The sequence below is a fragment of the Heliangelus exortis genome, chromosome 11 (assembly GCF_036169615.1).
Source record: "Heliangelus exortis chromosome 11, bHelExo1.hap1, whole genome shotgun sequence".
Taxonomy (NCBI): domain Eukaryota; kingdom Metazoa; phylum Chordata; class Aves; order Apodiformes; family Trochilidae; genus Heliangelus; species Heliangelus exortis.
Window position 1 is genome coordinate 11465085 of NC_092432.1, and position 17717 is coordinate 11482801.

The 17717-nt window shown below is 58.5% G+C and overlaps 3 protein-coding genes across 6 annotated transcripts in view; 2 read left to right on the plus strand and 1 right to left on the minus strand.

Moving 5' to 3' along the window:
• The window catches only part of SEMA7A (semaphorin 7A (JohnMiltonHagen blood group)), a 37345-nt gene extending 30970 nt beyond the window's left edge, over window positions 1-6375 (plus strand). For all 3 annotated transcript variants that reach the window (XM_071754572.1, XM_071754573.1, XM_071754571.1), the window contains 6 exons: window positions 133-241; window positions 786-984; window positions 2650-2765; window positions 3349-3500; window positions 4040-4107; window positions 4485-6375. In XM_071754572.1, coding sequence (XP_071610673.1) covers window positions 133-241; window positions 786-984; window positions 2650-2765; window positions 3349-3500; window positions 4040-4107; window positions 4485-4831 — 991 coding nt within the window. In that variant the 3' untranslated portion in view covers window positions 4832-6375. The remainder of the gene's footprint in view (window positions 1-132; window positions 242-785; window positions 985-2649; window positions 2766-3348; window positions 3501-4039; window positions 4108-4484) is intronic.
• A 5793-nt stretch (window positions 6376-12168) lies between these two features.
• CYP11A1 (cytochrome P450 family 11 subfamily A member 1) lies at window positions 12169-16728 on the plus strand. 2 transcript variants are annotated; one of them, XM_071754577.1, is made up of 9 exons: window positions 12169-12597; window positions 13498-13653; window positions 13852-14051; window positions 14379-14582; window positions 15020-15180; window positions 15255-15421; window positions 15568-15646; window positions 15806-15997; window positions 16096-16728. In XM_071754577.1, the coding sequence occupies exons 1-9, from the start codon at window positions 12173-12175 to the stop codon at window positions 16216-16218; spliced, it is 1707 nt and encodes a 568-aa protein (XP_071610678.1). In that variant the 5' UTR covers window positions 12169-12172; the 3' UTR covers window positions 16219-16728. The 2 variants fall into 2 exon arrangements, with proteins under 2 accessions (XP_071610678.1, XP_071610677.1); XM_071754576.1 differs by having other exon boundaries at window positions 15806-16728.
• Window positions 16376-17717, minus strand: part of CCDC33 (coiled-coil domain containing 33) — a 37507-nt gene continuing 36165 nt past the window's right edge. Inside the window, exons 21-24 of the mRNA XM_071755274.1 lie at window positions 17406-17527; window positions 17116-17199; window positions 16892-17012; window positions 16376-16680 (exon numbers count right to left, since the gene is read on the minus strand). Of these exons, the coding sequence (XP_071611375.1) occupies window positions 16376-16680; window positions 16892-17012; window positions 17116-17199; window positions 17406-17527 (632 nt within the window). The remainder of the gene's footprint in view (window positions 16681-16891; window positions 17013-17115; window positions 17200-17405; window positions 17528-17717) is intronic.

Consider the following 17717-nt stretch of genomic DNA (forward strand, 5'->3'; position numbering starts at 1 on the left):
TGCAAAATGGGGGGCACGTCCTGTCCTGGGGGGGCAAACCCTTTCCCTCAGCCTTTCTATCTCCCTGGCAGGCGTGTGGGTGGGATGATGGCCAACACCTCCCTGACCTCCTCTTGGTCTTGTTGCCTGCAGGGGAAGCTCTGCTGTTTGTGTCTATTCCTTTGAGGACATTGACAACGTGTTTAGGACATCCAGACTCAAAGGCTACAATGGGCCCAACCCAGAGATCAAGCCTGGGCAGGTCAGTGAGTGAAGGAGAAAAGGTTTTTCAGGTGTATCTGAAGCCAGGGGAGCTGGACCCTGAAATGTCACTGGGGCAGCCAGGAAGGTTGTACACACCCCAGGGAGACCTGAGCTTCCTTGCTGGAAAACAAAAGGAGGTTGGATAAGGTCCAACACCATCCTGGAAAGCAAGGGGAGACAAGTCCTCACCTGCCTCACCTCAGTGCTGAAGGCAGAGCTGGGAGCTCTCCTGTGTGGAGCTAGAGGGCAAACTCCTGCCTTGTGCTGGCTTCACCCAGCCCCACAGTTATGGGGACACCCCTGACCTGGTCTGGGGATGCTGCTGGGGGATGGTGGTACCTGAGTCTCCTCCCAGGACACTTCTGGGGTGGTGGGACTTGGCATGGGCACAATCCCAGTGGCCACAGGACTGGTGTTTGCCCACAGAGCAGGCTTACATGCCATGCCTGGCCACCTTTCCCCGTGCCCTTGCCTTGCTCTCCTGCCCTCCAGCCTCATCCCCCTGCCTGACTCTGACAGTGCCTTTTGTCCCCTCTCCCCAGTGTGTTTCCTCTGGCCAGCACACCCCTAGTGAGACCTTCAAGATAGCTGACAGCCACCCAGAGGTGGAGGACCGTGTGGAGCCCCTCTCCCCCACCAAGAGCCCTCTGTTCCACAACAAGCACCGCTACCAGAAGATTGGGGTGCACAGGGTGGCTGCAGGCAATGGCCACCACTACAATGTGCTCTACCTGGCTACAGGTACTGGGAACCCTTCCCTCTGCAGCTCCCACAGAGGGCAGGGGACATTAGTGGACCAGAGGAGACCACAGCAAGGGGCTGTGTTCCCAGCTTAGGATGTGTTTGGCAAGAAGAAAAAAGCTGCCAGGTCCCAGTACGCCTGAAGTACTGGGTCAGCAGTGGGCTTTGGTGGCCCAGGGGGCAAATGATATCCTGGGCGGCATCTGGAAATGTGTGTCCAGCAGATCTAAGGAGGTTCTCCTCCCCCTCTACTCTGCCCTGCTGAGACCACACCTGGAACACTGGATCCAGTATTGGGCTCCCCAGTTCAAGAGAGACAGGGACTTACTGGAGAGAGTCCAAGGGAGAGCTTGGAGGATGATGAAGGGACTTGAACATCTCTGCTGGGAAGAAAGACTGAGAGCCCTGGGGCTGTTTAGCTGTGAGAGGAGAAGGCTGAGGGGGGGGTCTGCTGAATGTCCATCAATATCTGAGGGGTGGGGGGCAAGAGGAAGGGGCCAATCTCTTTTCAGTGGTGCCCAGGAACAGGAGAAGGAATAATGGGTTTAAGCTAGAACACAGGAAGCTCCACCTCAACATGAGGAGAAACTTCTTGGCTGTGAGGGTGAGGGAGCTCTGGCCCAGGCTGCCCAAAGAGGAAGAGGCAGCAGAGCTCTCCCCAGGGGCAGCTCCACACTGTCAAGCACAAATCCTTTGCAGAGGGACCTGCTCCATCCTCTCCTGTCCCTGCTTGCTCTGGTGCAGCAGTGCAGACCTCCTGGGGACCCAGCCTGCTGGGCAAGGTTCTGGAGGTCCTGAAGTGACCGGAGATGCTGCAGGGCTGGGTCAGGGCTGTTCAGCTGCAGGTGGATGGGACAGCAGAGTGAAAAGTTGGCAAGCTTGGTTAGGAAGGTGCAAAGGTCCCAAATCCTGTGCTTCCCCTCTCTTTCCTGCCCAGCTGTGCTCCCTAAAGCTGTGCATATCCCTTTTTGCTGTGCTGGGGTTTGTTCACTGGCACTTGTGGAGGGACTTTCTGAGTGGTTTTGTTTGTTTTTTTTTTTTTGTCTCCCAATCCATGATTAAAAGCTGCAGGCAGCTCTCCGTAGGTGGCCTGGGTTGGATCAGGGCCCACACATGCTCAGGTTGTTCTTATCTTGCTGAAGGCTGAGCTGAAATGCAGCTAACACCTCGCAGGGTCCCAGCAGGAGCTTGCTGCAAGCTGCAGGGCTGGGCAGGGCAGCACTGGGGGGTCCTAAACCCTGCCTGCCCTGGGGTGATGCCTCTCACCTCCCCCTGGCCAGATGATGGAGAAATAAGTGACCATCTGGGAAGGGGGAACCAGCCAAGTAGTAAAAGAGAGTAAAGGATGGGGGTTCCTGAACCCCATCTTTCCATTCCTCTGCCATACAGGGTTTCTTAAATTGCCAGTTTAACTGGGGAGGGGAATCAGTTTCATCAGAAAAACAGAGAGGAAAAACCCTTTCAAGTCTCAGCTTCAGGCAAGGGCTGAGATGAGGCTCACAGAAGATGAGGCTGGGGGCTCAGAGCAGGGGGTTCATCCTGCTGAGGTGTGGGGGGGTCACAGCAGGCACAGCCAGGTCCCCAGGGGCCATGGGGGGAAGACCCTTGTCCCCCTGCCCTGGTGTCCACACGTTGCTGCAGGGCTCTCCTCTCTTCTCTTTCCAGACAAGGGATCCATCCACAAGATCGTGGAGCTGCCGGATGGGGTGCAGAACATCATGGAGCTCCAGGTCTTCCCGAAAAAAGACCCGATCCAATCCATGATCCTGGACCACAACAGGGTGAGTCTCTGCCTGCTCCACAGAGAGGAAAGCAGTGGATCAGGCTCCTTGGGAAGCAGAGGAGGCACGGCCAGGGAGTTTAATGACAGCCTCTGGGGCTGGAAGTAACCTCTGGGTGGGTTTGTGTGGGGTTCTGTGGCATGTTTTGCTAATTCTTCACAGCTGGGCTCCCCCTGACTGAGCAAATCTGTCGGCTGGAGGGCAATGGAGATTTCTGGACACCTCCCATCCTCTGGAGGCGAGGGAAGAATGAGGCTGTTTGCTCATGGGGGTCAAATCCCAGCACAGTTTTTTCCTCCCCCTGCAATTTCCCCTCTCAGTGTCCTCCTGCCTTGCTGGCAGATGAGCTGTCAGGCAGTGTCTCTGCTCCATTCCGGAGGTGACAACACTGCTGTCACCAATGGAACAAACTTATTTATACACCAGGGGAAGGATGGCTGCTTCCCTCCTCGTGATGGGGACGTCTGACTGTGTTGCTTGTGGTGAAATCCACCCCAGTGTCACCGTGCAGCCGCGGGGGCTGTGCTGGGACACCTGCCGAGTGGCAGTGGGGATGATGAGCCCCTCTGCTTTCCTCCTGCAGGCCATGCTCTACGTTGGCTCAGCAGATAAAGTGCTGGAGATCCCCATGGACATGTGCAGGGTGTATCGCAACAACTGTGACAGCTGCCTGCTGGCACGGGACCCCTACTGCGGGTGGTACAATGGCACCTGTCAGTCGGTTTACCTGACCCGGTACGTGGCACCCACACTCACTTTTTCCCCCTCCCCTTCAGCTGCTGGCTTTGGCCTGAGAAGAACCCCAGAGCTTCAGTGTTCCCCTTCCTGGCCAGGGCTGCCTGAGGTTTTGATGCCGTGGCAGAGGTTTGTGCCCATCCTGTCCAGGCAGGAGCAGTGCAGATCCCTGTGCTCTCCCCCAAAATGGTGCCTCTGGAGAGATCCATCCCTCCCTCAGCACCCCTGCTCTGAGGATGGAGGGATGGAATGGGTGGTTCCTGAGCACTTCTGGTGAACTTCTTGTTCACTTCTTGGTGAACAAGATGGTTCCCTTCTTTGGCTGTTGGCAACGTGCTGGTTGTCATGCTGCTGAAACATGAGCTGCTGGCTCTCCCTCGGCCTTCTGAGGGGGGTGTGGGGTGGTGTTTTGCCCTCCCCAAACAGGGTGTTTAACCTTTCTTCCATACCTGATCCATCTCCTACGAGTGATCCCCTTCCTAACCCTGCAGTGCTGCTTCCCTGGCACCGGTGCTTTGTTAATATCTGTTCTCTGCCAGGGAGGTACATCAGAACCTGAACCTGGACCTGGGGCGAGGAGAGTGCCAGAAAGGAGATATGAAAGAAGGTATGGGAAGGTTTGGAGGTGTAGGCTGTTGGTTTGGGGCAGAGTGATGGGTTCTTTGTACGGGCTGTGCTGAATGCTGCAGCTCATTGCTGGGGAAATGGAAATGACCATGCTGAGACTGGGACACTGAGCAAGTCTCAACTGAGAGTCAATGGCTGGATGATGCCTTTCTGAGCTGGGTGAGAGGGCTCAGACTCTGAGTGTGCTGCTGGCCAGGGAGAAGAGTCCCATGGACACCACCCAGGCATGGGTCAGGCCCTGTGGAACGTGTCCCTGTTGACCCGACTGTTATTTCCTCCAGTCTTGTGGGGGAAATCTGTGGGTCTGGGAGACACCTGTCTCATCCCACCTTTCTCCATCTCTTCCATCATCTCTAGATGATTACCAGAACATCACAGTCGTCCCTTTCTCCCGCTACTACCTCAACTGTCCCATCGAGTCCCACTATGCCACCTACAACTGGTACCACAACAACAGTCTCATCAAGACCTGCAACACCACCCACCCCCAGCAGGACTGCTTCCATTTCATCCAGAACGTCAGCCACGTTCACTATGGCCACTACGTCTGCATTTCAGAGGAGGATGGCTTTAAGCAGGCTCTGGTGAAGGAGCGCCTGGTCAACCAGCTCAGGTTCATGTCCCAGAAGGGCCAGGCCACCATGATGTTTGCCTCTGGGCTGCAGCTGCTCCTGATGCTGGTGTTGGTGGAGCTCTTCCACTGAATCCAACAGGACTGTCTTCCCACCGTCCCGGCTGCTGCCACTCCTTGTGCACTTGCTGTCCTCTTCCTGAGGAGAGGTTCCCGTTCTCTTCATCGCTCCTTGGACGTTGATCTTGGATGTCCCAGAAGGGGTCCTGGGCAGCAACCCCTCCACCTTTGGCCTTCCTTGGTGGAAGAGTCGTGGTAAAGAAGATGCTGGATGGAACGGGGAGGGAAGGGGGGCCCTAGGAGGTGGGGGACATTCCCTGGACCCAGCAGCAGCAGGATGGGAGTGGTGTCAGCCTCTCCCCACGCTGGTGGCTCTGTACTGGTTATCGTCCTGAGCCCACGCCGGGTGTGGACGTTCAGGGGACTTTGCCTACATGCATGCACTGATCCTCAGGGCACGGCCACTCCTCTCTTTGGGAACGTGCATGTGATGAAGAGGAGGAGCCAGCCCTCGGCCTTTCTACCTGGTTGCCCCGTGCTCCGCTCTGGGCGGGGACTGATGCCTCTAAGTTTTTCGGTGGCTGACGTAGATTTGGGTTGGCAAGCAGCTGGACCGCTCCCGGTGGCACATGTGAGTCTCCTTCTGGGATGGAGAATCGGGCTCTGGAAGGACTTTGGGTTTCTTTGATTTGGTAGGGGAGGGAGTTGGGGAACTAGTGCTAGAAACCTGCAGGCAAGGGCAGGCACAAAGTTAGCGTTTTGCATGGAAAAAAAAGCCGCCGAGGATGATTCGATTTGGGGCACGGGGCAGGGACAGCTGGAAGGGGAGGTGGAAGCAGAATCCAAACCAAACCCCGGGGAGGCTCCGGGTCCAAGTTTTTAAACGCACAACTCCTCTGCAGGCAGCTAAAGGGCATTTATGGGCGGGCAGCAGGCAGCCCCTGCTCCCGGCACCGGGCTTCCTCAGGGCCAGAGGCGGCTCGCTGCCCATCTCAGGGCTCGGGGGGGGACTGGGACTGTCCCCGCCACCCGCAGCAGATCTGCCTTTCCCCCTCCCCCCGAGGGGACAGGAAAGGCACCCAGGGTTTGCTTCCCTTGGGCTTTTGAGGTCTCCGCAAAAGACGAAACTGTGAAAACCGGGACGTTCCCCTCCGCCCCTGGGCGAGGGGATGATCCCACACCTTTGTCCAAACCTTTCCCAGCCCTCTCCGGAGCCGAAACTCCCCAGCCTCGGGCAGGGTGATGGAGCGGGGCATCTTATCTCATGCTTCCAATAACCTGGCACGGCAGCACAGCTCCTGCTTTGTGCCTGCTCAGAGACACTCAGGAGAGCCCGAGGGGTCTTTTTGGCAATGGAGAGAGCTGCCCCGTGCCTCTTGTCACCGCAGACTATGGACAACGGGCCAGAGCTTCCTACTGCACTACATTTCTGAGATTAACCCCCCCCCCCCCCCTCAACACCCCCCCGGATCTAGGATAGAGCTTCTTACATCCCTTCTCAAAGCACTTTAACTTTGTGAGCTAACAAATAACCTATTTATTATCGACTGGTCATTACTTGTATAATTTTATAACATTCTAGAAAGTGGGTTCAAATTAGAGAAGTGAAAAAACAAACAACAGCTACCAAAAAAAAACAAACAAACGAAACCTTTCAGAGCTGTGACCAAAGTGAGAATGTGATCGCTTGAAATAAAGAGTGGAAAAGAGCAGGCGAGTGCTGGGTTTTGCTCCGGGAGCCGAGGGATGTGACCGTGACCGTGGCCGGGGTCTCCTTTCTCCTCCACCCTTTTCCATCTCTGCCCTCCCGGGTGAGACCGGCACCCTCGGGAGCTCGGATCCGGGCAAATTCCTGCCGCAAAAACCCACGGGAGTGGGTATGAACAGCACCCCGCTCATCACCGCCCACCGCCTGCGGAAAGCGAGGGCTATAAATAGCGGCTGTGGGGCCCGCTGGGTGCGGAGCCAGCTCGGCACCTTCTGCCTGCGAGTGCCGGGGCAGGCAGCGCGCTGCTCCCGCGCATCCTCGGCTCTGACGTCGGGAATGGATTTTTGGGAACCAACCCCCGGGCTGCCTGGCTGACAGCCTGTGAAAGGGAGCGGCGCTCAACTCCCCCACCTCACTCTCTCTTTTTTTCTTTTCCAACCACCCCCCCCCTCTCTTTTTTTTTCCTTTTTTCTTTTCTTTCTTTTTTCCTTTTTTTTTTTTTTTTTTTATTTCTTCTTTTTTCTTTTTTTCTTCTTTTTTTCTTCTTTTCTTTTTCTTTTTTTTCTTTTTATTCTTCCCTTTTTCTTTATTTTCTTCTTTTTTCTTCTCCTTTTCTTTTCTTTTCTTTTCTTTTCTTTTCTTTTCTTTTCTTTTCTTTTCTTTTCTTTTCTTTTCTTTTCTTTTCTTTTCTTTTCTTTTCTTCTTTCTTCTCTTTTTTCTTATTTCTTTTTTCCTTTTTTCTTTTCTTCTTTTTTCTTTTTTTATTTTTTCTTTTTTCCTTCCTTCCCTTTTTTCTTTTTTTTCATTTTTTTCCTTTTCTTCTTTTTTCTTTTTTCTTTTCTTTTTTCCTTCTTTTCTTTTTCTTTTTTCCGTTTTTTTTTTTTCCCTTTTCTTTTCTTTTTTTTTTTCTTTTCTTTTTTTTTTTCTTGATTTTGGGGGAAAAGGACCCGATGGGGGAAAATAATAAAAAGGCCCCGAGCTCCAGCCCTGTTTCTCAGCGATTCACCAGAGCCAGCTCTGTTTGCAGAGCTTGGGAGGGGCTGAGCGACCAGCGGGGGGGGATGCAGAGGGACTGGAAATCACCTCTGTCCCGAGTCCGGATTTGCAGGAGGGTTTTGCAAGTCCCGGGTCTGCCGCGGGGTTTGGCAGCTGAAAGTGAAACTTCCTCTTGCCGTGTTTCTTTTCTTAACCCTGGGTTTTTGGCAGAAAAGCTCCCGCTGGTGGCATATGTGGCAGTGGCATCTTGAAGGAGAAACTGGCCTGGGAGGCAGGAGGGTTTCGGAGGAGCTGAAACCAGAAGTGAGAATTTTGGCAGGGAGGAGGCCGGGGTAGCACCGGGACCTTCCCATCCCCCAGCCCGCACAGGGCTGCAGGTCCTTGCCCACTTTGTCCCGGCTCCCTGGGGACATCCAGGATGGAATTTTTTGCTATATTTCCTGCGAAAACCACCCAAAACCAAGCATTTCAGGCTTATTCTGAGCCATGTTTCCCTCAGTTGCTTCCTGTTAACACAATGAGCACAAAAACCATGGGGCTGTTGAGAGAATGCAGGCATTGGGGTTTATCTTGGGTTTTATCTTGGGTTTCAGGGGAAAAAACTTTGCCTGGGGAGGGGAATGCTGAAGTGTTGCCACCCTCCTCCTGTCTATGGGCACATTGTCCCAGGGAGTTATTTTGGGAGTAGTGTTGTGGGGGGAGCAGGCACCCACAGGAAGGTCAGGGACTGCGGTCACTTCCCCCGCCCTGGGTGGAGGGTGAAAAGAGCAACAATCCCCCTGACAGCACTTGTTGGGGTTTTTTTTCCCAGCACCGTTTTTTGGGGGGATATTTCTGCCTTTGACCTCACCGTTGGCTGTGGGGGCTGCTGGAAGAGGACAATAGACCCAGGAAATCCTGTGTCAGCCTGAATCCAGTGTGGGAACTCCTGAAAAATCCCTCTACTGCCTGTAGGCTTCTCCCAGAGGTTGTTTTAGCTGTAGCATCCCCTTGGGCAGCTTGTCCTGGTGGGACTGGGGCACAGAGCAAGCCCAGGAGGAGATGGCTGGAACCTGGAATGAGGATGCAGGAAACCACCCTCGGTTTCAGGAGCACTGGGATCCCAGGGACAGGGACATTCCTGTGTGCCCTCAGCCCAGGCCAGCTCACCCATGGGTGTCCTGCCCATCCTTCCCACCCCACCTGGTGCAGCTGGGGTCCTGCCCACTTCCCATGGGACATGAAGAGGAGCCACAAAGTGAGCTCACCTGTCTGGATTGGGTACCTGCTGCCTCCTGGTTGCTCCTCTTCTTTCAACCTTTTTTTCCCATTTTGGGGAAAAAACGTGCCAGTTTGTGATGTGGCAGTTTTGTGTTACAGGAGCTGTTTGCTGCCCTGCAGCTTTTTTTTTTTTTTTTTTCCCCCTTAATCCTGGGGATCTGATGGCTTAACCAGGTGTCTCTCTATCCCTGCATTCCTTTGAGCTCCTTTTGCCTTTGGTCCACGCTGGGATGTGAAAGACGTGGGGTGGGTGACACTGTGACACTGATCGGAATCGGGTCCAGCAACACAAGTGAGAAATGCAGCTGCTTACAAGAAATTACATGACCTAGGAGATGCTGGGGGAAGTTAAACTCGAGGTAAACCAGCATGCCTTCCTCCCACAGGGCTGTGCTCTTCCTCTCAGCTGCCCCACGTGCCTATGTTTTTCCCCACCCCAGCCATGAATTTCCATTCAGAGATCCCCGAATGGTGACAGCAACCAAAGGACCTCTCCCAGCAGGACGACACAGCACTCGATGATGCCCCAAAAAACAGGCATCAGCCTGGCAATTTTGAAACCCAGGCCTCCATACTTCGTGGGTGAGATGTCATCCAGTCTAATAGAGCAGGAAAATAGAAAAAAAGAGCTGGAATTGCCCTTGTTTCAAATTAAAGCTGGTCCTGGCTGGCTCTGTCCTTCTCTGAGCCCCTCTGGGTATCCCCTGGGCTCCTGGGGGAAACCCTCCAGTGAGAATTGCCTGATCACAGCTACAGTTGTAAGTTTTCTCTTTTTGAACAGAACAGTATGAAAATGAGTCCTTTTCCCTCCCCAACCTGAATCACAGGGGGGTTTCTGGGCAAAGAGTTTTACTACTGAAGTTTTCCCAACCACCTGCCCATGGGCAGGAGCTGAAAGCTTGTAATGAACACGTTCACCTCCTTCCCAGCTCCCAGGGCAGGCAGCAGAACACCCCAAGAATCAAATCCCTGCAGAAAAGAAAAAAGCTTGTTGGAAAATACACAAAACCCCTCGACCTTCCCAAGGGCCGAGGGGGAGCAGGACATGGCCACAGAGGGACCCAGGCCGCGATTTTAAGGTAAGAGAGGAACACAGTCAGATCTTTGCCCTTTTTCCATCTGTGGATTTCCCGTCTGCTTTGCTCCATCCTGGTGACACAGCATGGATCTCCCTGCTAAAGCCCTGCAGGAAAAATCCCAACTCCAAGTGGAGGATGGGGATTTTCCGGGGGGGGTTGAAGTCTCGTGGGGCTTGGGGCTGTGATGATGCTGGCTCAGAGTTTCTTGCTGGGGGGTTTCTCAGCAGCCTCTGGGGGGTGGGATTTCCCAGGGGCAGGTGGGAAGGGGCAGGGTGGTTTGTCTGGAGGTGGCACCACAGCAGGAAAGCCCCATGGGTGGAAAGTGAGAGCAGCCACCCACGGGTGTCACCTCTTGGGGAAAGGAAACCTGTCTGGAGGGACTCTCATTGTCCTCCACGTGGGTGGCACTGAGAAGGCCACCAAGGAGGGGAGAGACTTTCGATTTTGGGTCATCTCATCAGTAAATAATGTCACCCAAGTGCCTCAGGAAGCTTTGTGGGCAAGTGGAGGGGGCAAAACACCTCCTCCCAGCCCTGCACCACCCACTCCCCTCATCACTGGGTGGGGGCAAACCAGCAAAGAACCACCCATTTTTGCTGCCTGGGGTAAGAGTGACACTGTGGGTTCCTGAGCACCTCCCCGACCTGTTTCCTGCCCCCCCAGTTTCCATCTGGGTCCCCCAAACCTGTGGGTTCCTATGCCCACTGCAGTGGTTTCCTCTGTGAGCAGCGAGCTCGGGGGCTGTGGGAGGGAGGGGGACACACAAACCATCCCCTTCTCTCTGTGCTGGGGTGGCAACAGTATTGATGGGGTGCTCCAAAAATCTGGGGACCTTCCAGAGTAGTCAGGAACGGAGCGAGGAGAGCAGAAGCCCCAGGGAGGATGGGCATGGGACCCCTTAGAGATGGGGGAGGGGACAGAGCCCATCGTCTTGGAGAGAGGCTGGAAAGAGGGGGTGCAGATGTGACACCCAGACTCATGTCCCTCCTAGTCTCACCCCTGTGTTTCCACAGGCACCCAAACTGCTCTGTAATTGACCCTGTCCCTGCATCCAAAGGGGACGGAGCAAGTGCCACCCAGGGTGGTGACAGTGCAGGGGTGAAGGACAGGAGGAGGTGGCACTGTGCCACCGTGTCCTCGGGGTGTGGGGCTGCTCTGGAGCTCACACTGACCTTGTGGGTGCTCACCCAGGGTCGGTGTCCTCACGCAGGGAGTGATGGCTGGGACAAGAGGGGACAGACCCTGTGCCTTGGGAAGGGATAGGGAACACGGCTCAGGAGGGGACAGGAGGCATGTGGCAGAAGGGGACAGACGCTTTGCCTTTGGAGGGGACAGAGACAGAGCCTTTGCTCGTGGGGGGGACAGGGAATATGGGAGGGGACAAAGCTGGTGCCTCGGGAGACTGCAGGGAGCATGGGGCAGGAGGGGACAGAACCCGTGCCTTAGGAGGGGACAGGGCCACGGGGCAAAAGGGGACAGCCCGTGTGCCCTGGGAGGGGACAGTCGGGCGGTGGCGGGGCGGGAGGGGACAAGCGGTGGCAGCAGACGGGACCCGCGCGCCCCCCGGTGCCCGCCGCCGATCCGGCAGCCAGAGCCGGGCCCGGCTCAGCATCCCCCGGCCCGCTTCCTCCCTCCCGGGGAAAAACACCAACCTCGGCGAGGTATAAAACCAGCAGCAGCCCAGCACAGCCCTCCCGGGGCTCCTCCTCCAGACCCTCAGGGCCGGGGGATGGTGTCACCCCAGGGACCTGCCTGGAATCCTCCTCCCCCGCCTCCAGGGACACCCCAGGGATTTCAGAGACGCTCCAGGGACACCCCAGGGGTCCTCAAGGACACACCAAAGAGATACCCCAGAAAAGCCCTGGGACGCCCCCCTCTCTCTCCCCGGTGACCTCCTCCCTGCCATCTTCCCCCCACCCCCCATCGCTGACTGGTTTGGAGTGGGTGTCACTGGGCCTGGGGACAAGAGAAGGTGTCTGTCACCACGCTTTGGGCTTGGAGCCTTTGTCCTTGGCTCTGTGGGAACTGTGACGCCCCACAAAGCCTTTCTTCCTGGTGCAGGGGGGAGTGTTTGGAGTTGGTGTTTTGGCTGATGCTCTGGGGCAGGGGAGCCTGGAAGGGGCAACCTGTCACCCCCAGCAGTGTCCAGACAGTCCCCAGGGTTGTCCCCCCATCAGACCTGAGCTTTATGAAGTCTAACACAGTTTATTTTGCCCCCTAAAGCATTTCGATCGTTTCTTTTGCAGCCCAAACATTTCTCTCCTTGGCAGATGGGGTGGCATCTCTCCTTTCCACCGGGGTGGCAGGGGCCACCCGCCAGCCTCACCCTTTGTCACCCCCCCCCAGCTCTGTCCGTCACCTGGCAAAGGGGATGATGCTCAGCAATCCCTGCCCCAATGTCAGTCCGACCCAGCGGCGGGGCGAAACGCCCGGTGCCCATCCCCGCGTCCCTGGGGCGGCCGTGACGAGAGCATCTTGCCTTGAGCGAGGGGATAAGAGCGAGGCCACCCTCCCCCTCCTCCCCCCACCCGCTCCCATGCTGGCCCGCGCTGCTCCCAGGACGGGCGCCTTGAGGGGACCTCCGTGTGTCCCAGCCAGGGGATGCCACCGGGATCGGGGGGCTGCCCCCTCGCTGCGTGGGGGCCCCGTCCCATCCGCTCCTCGCCCCTTCGAGCAGGTGCCGGGCGACTGGCGAGGGGGATGGCTCAACCTCTACCGCTTCTGGCGGGAGGGCGGCTTGCACCACCTCCACCACATCATGGCCCGCAAGTTCCAGCAGTTCGGACCCATCTACAGGTGAGGCAGCGTCTCCCCCTCTGACTCCCCAGCTCCAGCATCCTCCCCCCGGGCTCTTGTTCCAGCATCTTCCCCCCTGCCTCCCAGCTCCAGCACCCCCCTGGTCCCCAGATCCAGCACCCCCTGCGCCCCAGCTTTGGCATTCCCCCTGCCCCCCCCCCCAGCTCCAGCACCCCTTGCCCCTCAGCCTTGGCACCACCCCTGCCCCTGTCTCCAGACCCCCCTCCTGCTCCTCACCTCCAGCCCTCCAGCTTTGACACCCCCCCCACACTGCCCCTTGGATCCAGCACTCCCACAGCTCCAGCATTCCCCCTGCGCCCCCCCCTCCCTCCCCCCCCAGCTTCAGCATCCCATTGCCCCCCAGTTTTGGCATTTCCCCTGCTACCCCCCCAATTCCAGCATCCCCCCTGCTCCCCTCCTCCTGAACCCCCTTGCCCTCCATCAAACCCCCCACCCAGCTCTTCCCAGCCCAGCTCAGGTGAGAGGGGAGCAATCCATGGCCGAGCTGTGAGCACTGGCCAGGCTCAATGCCACGGTGAGGGGGGAGAGGGGAGACTCACAAGGGTGGAGGATGGAAGTGCTCTGCTCCCCCCCACCCCAGCGATCTCCAAAGATCTGGAGTTGCCATCCCCAGACATCTGAGGACCGGGGGAGGGGGGGGCGGTGGAGGAGGGGAGGGTATCTGTGTCACAGAACCCCCTGCTGAGCCCTGCGGACCTGATCCTGCTGGGTGCTGAGCTCCTGCCTCCGGGGGGGATGGGACCTCTGGGCAGGGTTTTGGGAGCACTGGCAAAAGTTTGTTGATGTGGGGAGGTGAGGGGCTGCGAGGGGGTACGGGGAGGGTGGGGATGTGTGGGGGGGTCAGCCCTACATCTGAGTCCCCCTCTGCCCCCCTGGCAGGGAGAAGCTGGGTGTCTATGAGAGCGTGAACATCATCAGCCCCCGGGATGCTGCCACCCTGTTCCAGGCTGAGGGGACACTGCCGGAGCGGTTCAGCGTGCCCCCCTGGGTGGCTTACCGGGACTACCGCAACAAACCCTACGGGGTGCTCCTCAAGTGAGTGGGGGGCACCCCCTAAAAAAGGGGCTCCCAGGTCCTGTGGCAAAAGCCGTGGCACACGGGAGGGGGGACGCTGGAGTAGCAGGAGGGCGGTGGCACCGTTGGCTGTCCCCAGGCTTTATGGGGTGACGTTATCCACGGTTTGGAGGCTTGGTGACCTTGATGTGTCCCCCCACCTTGTCTGGTGTCCCTCAGGACAGGGCAGGCCTGGCGCTCCGACCGCCTGATGCTGAACAAGGAGGTGCTGTCACCCCTGGCTGTGGAGGGGTTCGTGCCCCTGCTGAGTGAGGTGGGTGAGGACTTTGTCCGGCGGGCACGAGCCCAGGCGGGGAAGAGCGGCCGGGAGCACTGGACGGCTGACTTCACCCATGAGCTCTTCCGCTTTGCCCTGGAGTGTGAGTGTCTGACAGACGTCTCCCCTACACCCCCAAATCCCCCTCTTTGGGGCGCCCGAGATGGGCACCTTGCTGCCCTGCCCTGGCTTCACCTCCGGAGAGGGGCAAGCAAAGACCCTCCAGGGTCTGGAGGGGTGTCCTCTCTCCAGGCTCTCATGGGCTGGTGGTCACCAACTCTGCTCCACGTGGCCGGGATGCTCAGAGAGAGCAGGAGGCCATGGCAGATCCCAGTAGCCACAGACAGGCTGGAGCTGGCCATGGGAGGGTGGAGGGGATGGGGATGAGCCCACTCCTGTCTGAGTCCTCTGGTGGGTGCTGTTCTCCCAGCCGTGTGCCGTGTGCTGTACGGAGAGAGGCTGGGGCTGCTGCAGGACTTCGTGGACCCCGAGGCTCAGCGCTTCATCGATGCCGTCGCCCTGATGTTCCACACCACCTCGCCCATGCTCTACCTGCCCCCTGCCCTCCTCCGCCACCTGAATGCCAAGACCTGGAGGGACCATGTCTGGGCCTGGGATGCAATCTTCTCCCAGGGTGAGCCTTGCACGCACCTCCCTGTGTCAGTCCCTCTGAGGCTTCAGGGCAGAGCCTCCTCTCACCACCACTGAGATGCTCTCCTGAGTCCCACTACCCAGGGCCACTAAGGCCAGGAAGGGTTTCCATGTGGCATCTGCCCCACTGGGGCTTGTGGGATGGAGCTGAGTGAGGCACCAGCCAGGAGTGATGGTGGGCATCAAGTTGAGGGGAGCAACTCTCCCAGAGGAGCTGGAGGGCTTAGAGAGCTCTCGACACCCGGGACAACCTTGCAGGTTGTCCCCCTCTGGTGTCCCCCACCCAGGTCCTGCAGCAGGGACAACTCTCATGGAAAAGCCGCTCATGGAAAAGTCAGCAACGTCTCAGAGGTGCCACATCTGGTGCCTTCCTCCTCCTGCGGGAGCGAGGCCATGCCATGTCTCCGTGTCTCTCCTCAGCTGACAAATGCATCCAGAACGTCTACCGGGACCTGCGGCTGCAACGCAAGAGCAGCAAGGAGTACATGGGCATCCTCTGCAGCCTCATCATGCAGGACAAGCTGCCCCTGGATGACATCAAGGCCAGTGTCACCGAGATGATGGCAGGCGGGGTGGACACGGTGAGGAGCGGGCAGGGTTGGTGGGTGAGGAGAAGGTCCTGGCGGGCCCTGAGCTTTGCTCTCCTGCTCCCCAGACATCTATGACTCTGCAGTGGGCCATGTTTGAGCTGGCCCGGTCCCCGGGGGTCCAGGAGCAGCTGCGGGCTGAGGTCCTGGCTGCCAAGCGGGAGGCAGGGGGGGACAGGGTGAAGATGCTGAAAACCATCCGGCTGCTCAAAGCTGCCATCAAGGAGACACTCAGGTGAGGAGAAGTCCCTGCTGAAACCCACCCCTGGCCTCTTCCCTCCCCACATCTCTGACACTGCTGGGATGTCACACGTCGAGGTGGGACGTGGCCGGGCCAGGATGTCCCCAAGATCAGGTTTGTGGGCTGTGTCCCCCCTGCAGGCTGCACCCCGTGGCGGTCACCCTGCAGAGGTACACCACGCAGGAGGTCATCCTCCAGGATTACTGCATCCCTCCCAAGGTGAGGATGGCCACGGGGGTCCCTCCTTACCCCAGTCTGCTTTGTGGGGAGCAGAGGTGGGACCCGGGGCATGGGGGGGGGGTGTGACATGGGGGAAGCAGCCTCGGGGCTGGTCCCAGCATCCTAATCCGGCTCCACCGGGCTTCTCCTTCCCCCCAGACACTGGTACAGGTGGGTCTCTATGCCATGGGCAGGGATGCTGAGGTCTTCCCCAAGCCGGAGCAGTTCATCCCCCAGCGCTGGCTGGCAGCTGGCCCCAAGCACTTCAAGGGTTTGGGGTTTGGTTTTGGCCCCCGGCAGTGCCTGGGCCGCCGGATCGCCGAGCTGGAGATGCAGCTCTTCCTCATGCACGTGAGCATCCCGCTGCGGAGGGACCTGGAGCTCTGGAAGGAACCTGGGATGGTGCCACCCCTGGTGTTCTCCACCTGCTCTTTTCTCCACCATCCCAGATCCTGGAGAACTTCAAGATCGAAACCATGCGAGCGGTGGAAGTAGGGACCAAGTTTGACCTCATCCTCATTCCGGACAAACCCATCTACCTGACCTTACGGCCCCTCAAGGCCCAGGCGTGAGGAACCCCACCTTTGGTGACACCCCCCTTCTCCCCCCCACACGTGCTTTTGCCTCTGGCCCCAGGGGTGTCATCCAGGGGACAGCTGAGATGATTTCAGGGCCGCGGCCTTGGCTCTGCCACGTCCCCGCCGTGCTCGCACCCGCTCAAGGCTGCGCTTACGCCACGGGCAGATAACCCGGAGCCACCCCGGCCCCGAGACCCCCAGGGGAGGATGGGGAGGGGTGCACCCCGCCTTGCTGTCCCCGTGTCATCCCCAGCGACCGCAGATACCCTCGCTGACACCTCCCCCCCCCCCCCCCCCCCCGCCTTGAAACATTTTGCTTCGCCTCGGCGATTCGCTCTGTGATTTCGTCCCGCGGAAAAGCACCGACTCCTCTGGGAGTCCCTCTGTCCCACCAGGAGTGGGTCAGGGCAGGGGGGGCAGGGGATGGGCTCTTCTTCTGGGGGTCACCAGAAGGTTCTGAGGGGGGAAATAATGGGAAAAGGTCTCAGGAAGGGTTTCAATCCCCTCCCCTCCTCCTCCTCCTCACTGCCCTGGGCTCTGGGTTGTGGGGGGGGGAACTATCCCAGGATGCCAGAACCTAAATCCCACCCCACCCTGTGTGCAAAGGGAGGGCTTTCCCTCCCCCAGCAGCCCCCCTGGGGTGTCCCCATCCCCCCGGGGGTCTCACCATGGTGGGTCCCTGGGGGAAGCCATGCTCCTGCTCCCTCAGGTGTTTCCGCAGCTCCTGCTTCTCCCGGCCCCACTTTCTCGCTGTCTGCTCCAGCTGGGACAGACCTGAACCATGTTGGCTTCTTCTCGAAGCTGGGAGGGGGGGTAGAGGTGCTCCCCCCACCAGGTCCCATCCCATAGCCCCCCCCCCATCTCCTGGTGTGCTGGAGAGTGGTCTCCTACCTGCCTCTCCAGCACTCGCCCACGGGCTTGTGCCTCCTCCAGCCTGGCCAGCAGTGACAGCTTCTCCAGGCCACCAAAACCACCCTGTGGGCCACCAGAAGAGAGGAGAGGTACAGACAGTGCTGGATAACCCCATCCCACTCCCCTCCCACCCCTTGCTCATGGTAGGGATCAAGCCACGAGGGTGGCCATCACCCCACGGAGCTAGAGGTGCCACCTGGGGGGTGGCTGGTGTCCACACCCCCGGTGTTGCTTTCTGGGGTGCCACAGCTCTGCCCCCCATGTCTCACCATCAGGGCTGGGGGCCGTGGGGCCCCGTGGGGTGAGGGGCTGGGGGGGGCAGCCAGCTCCTCCCGCAGCCGTCGGTTCTCGGCCAGCAGCGCAGCATAGACCTCCCCAGGGAGGGCTTCACCTGTGGGATGGGATGGGATGCACTGGAATGTGTCCTTCACCTCCCCAGCACACAGACAGAGGGACTGGGAACAAGTCCCCACCTCCCCCACGTGTAGGACTGGGTCACAGGGGGCTCGGGACCTCCTCTGGTTCAAAGCAGAGGGAGGAGATTGCCACAAAAGGAGTCATGCAGCTGTTTCTGGGTGTCC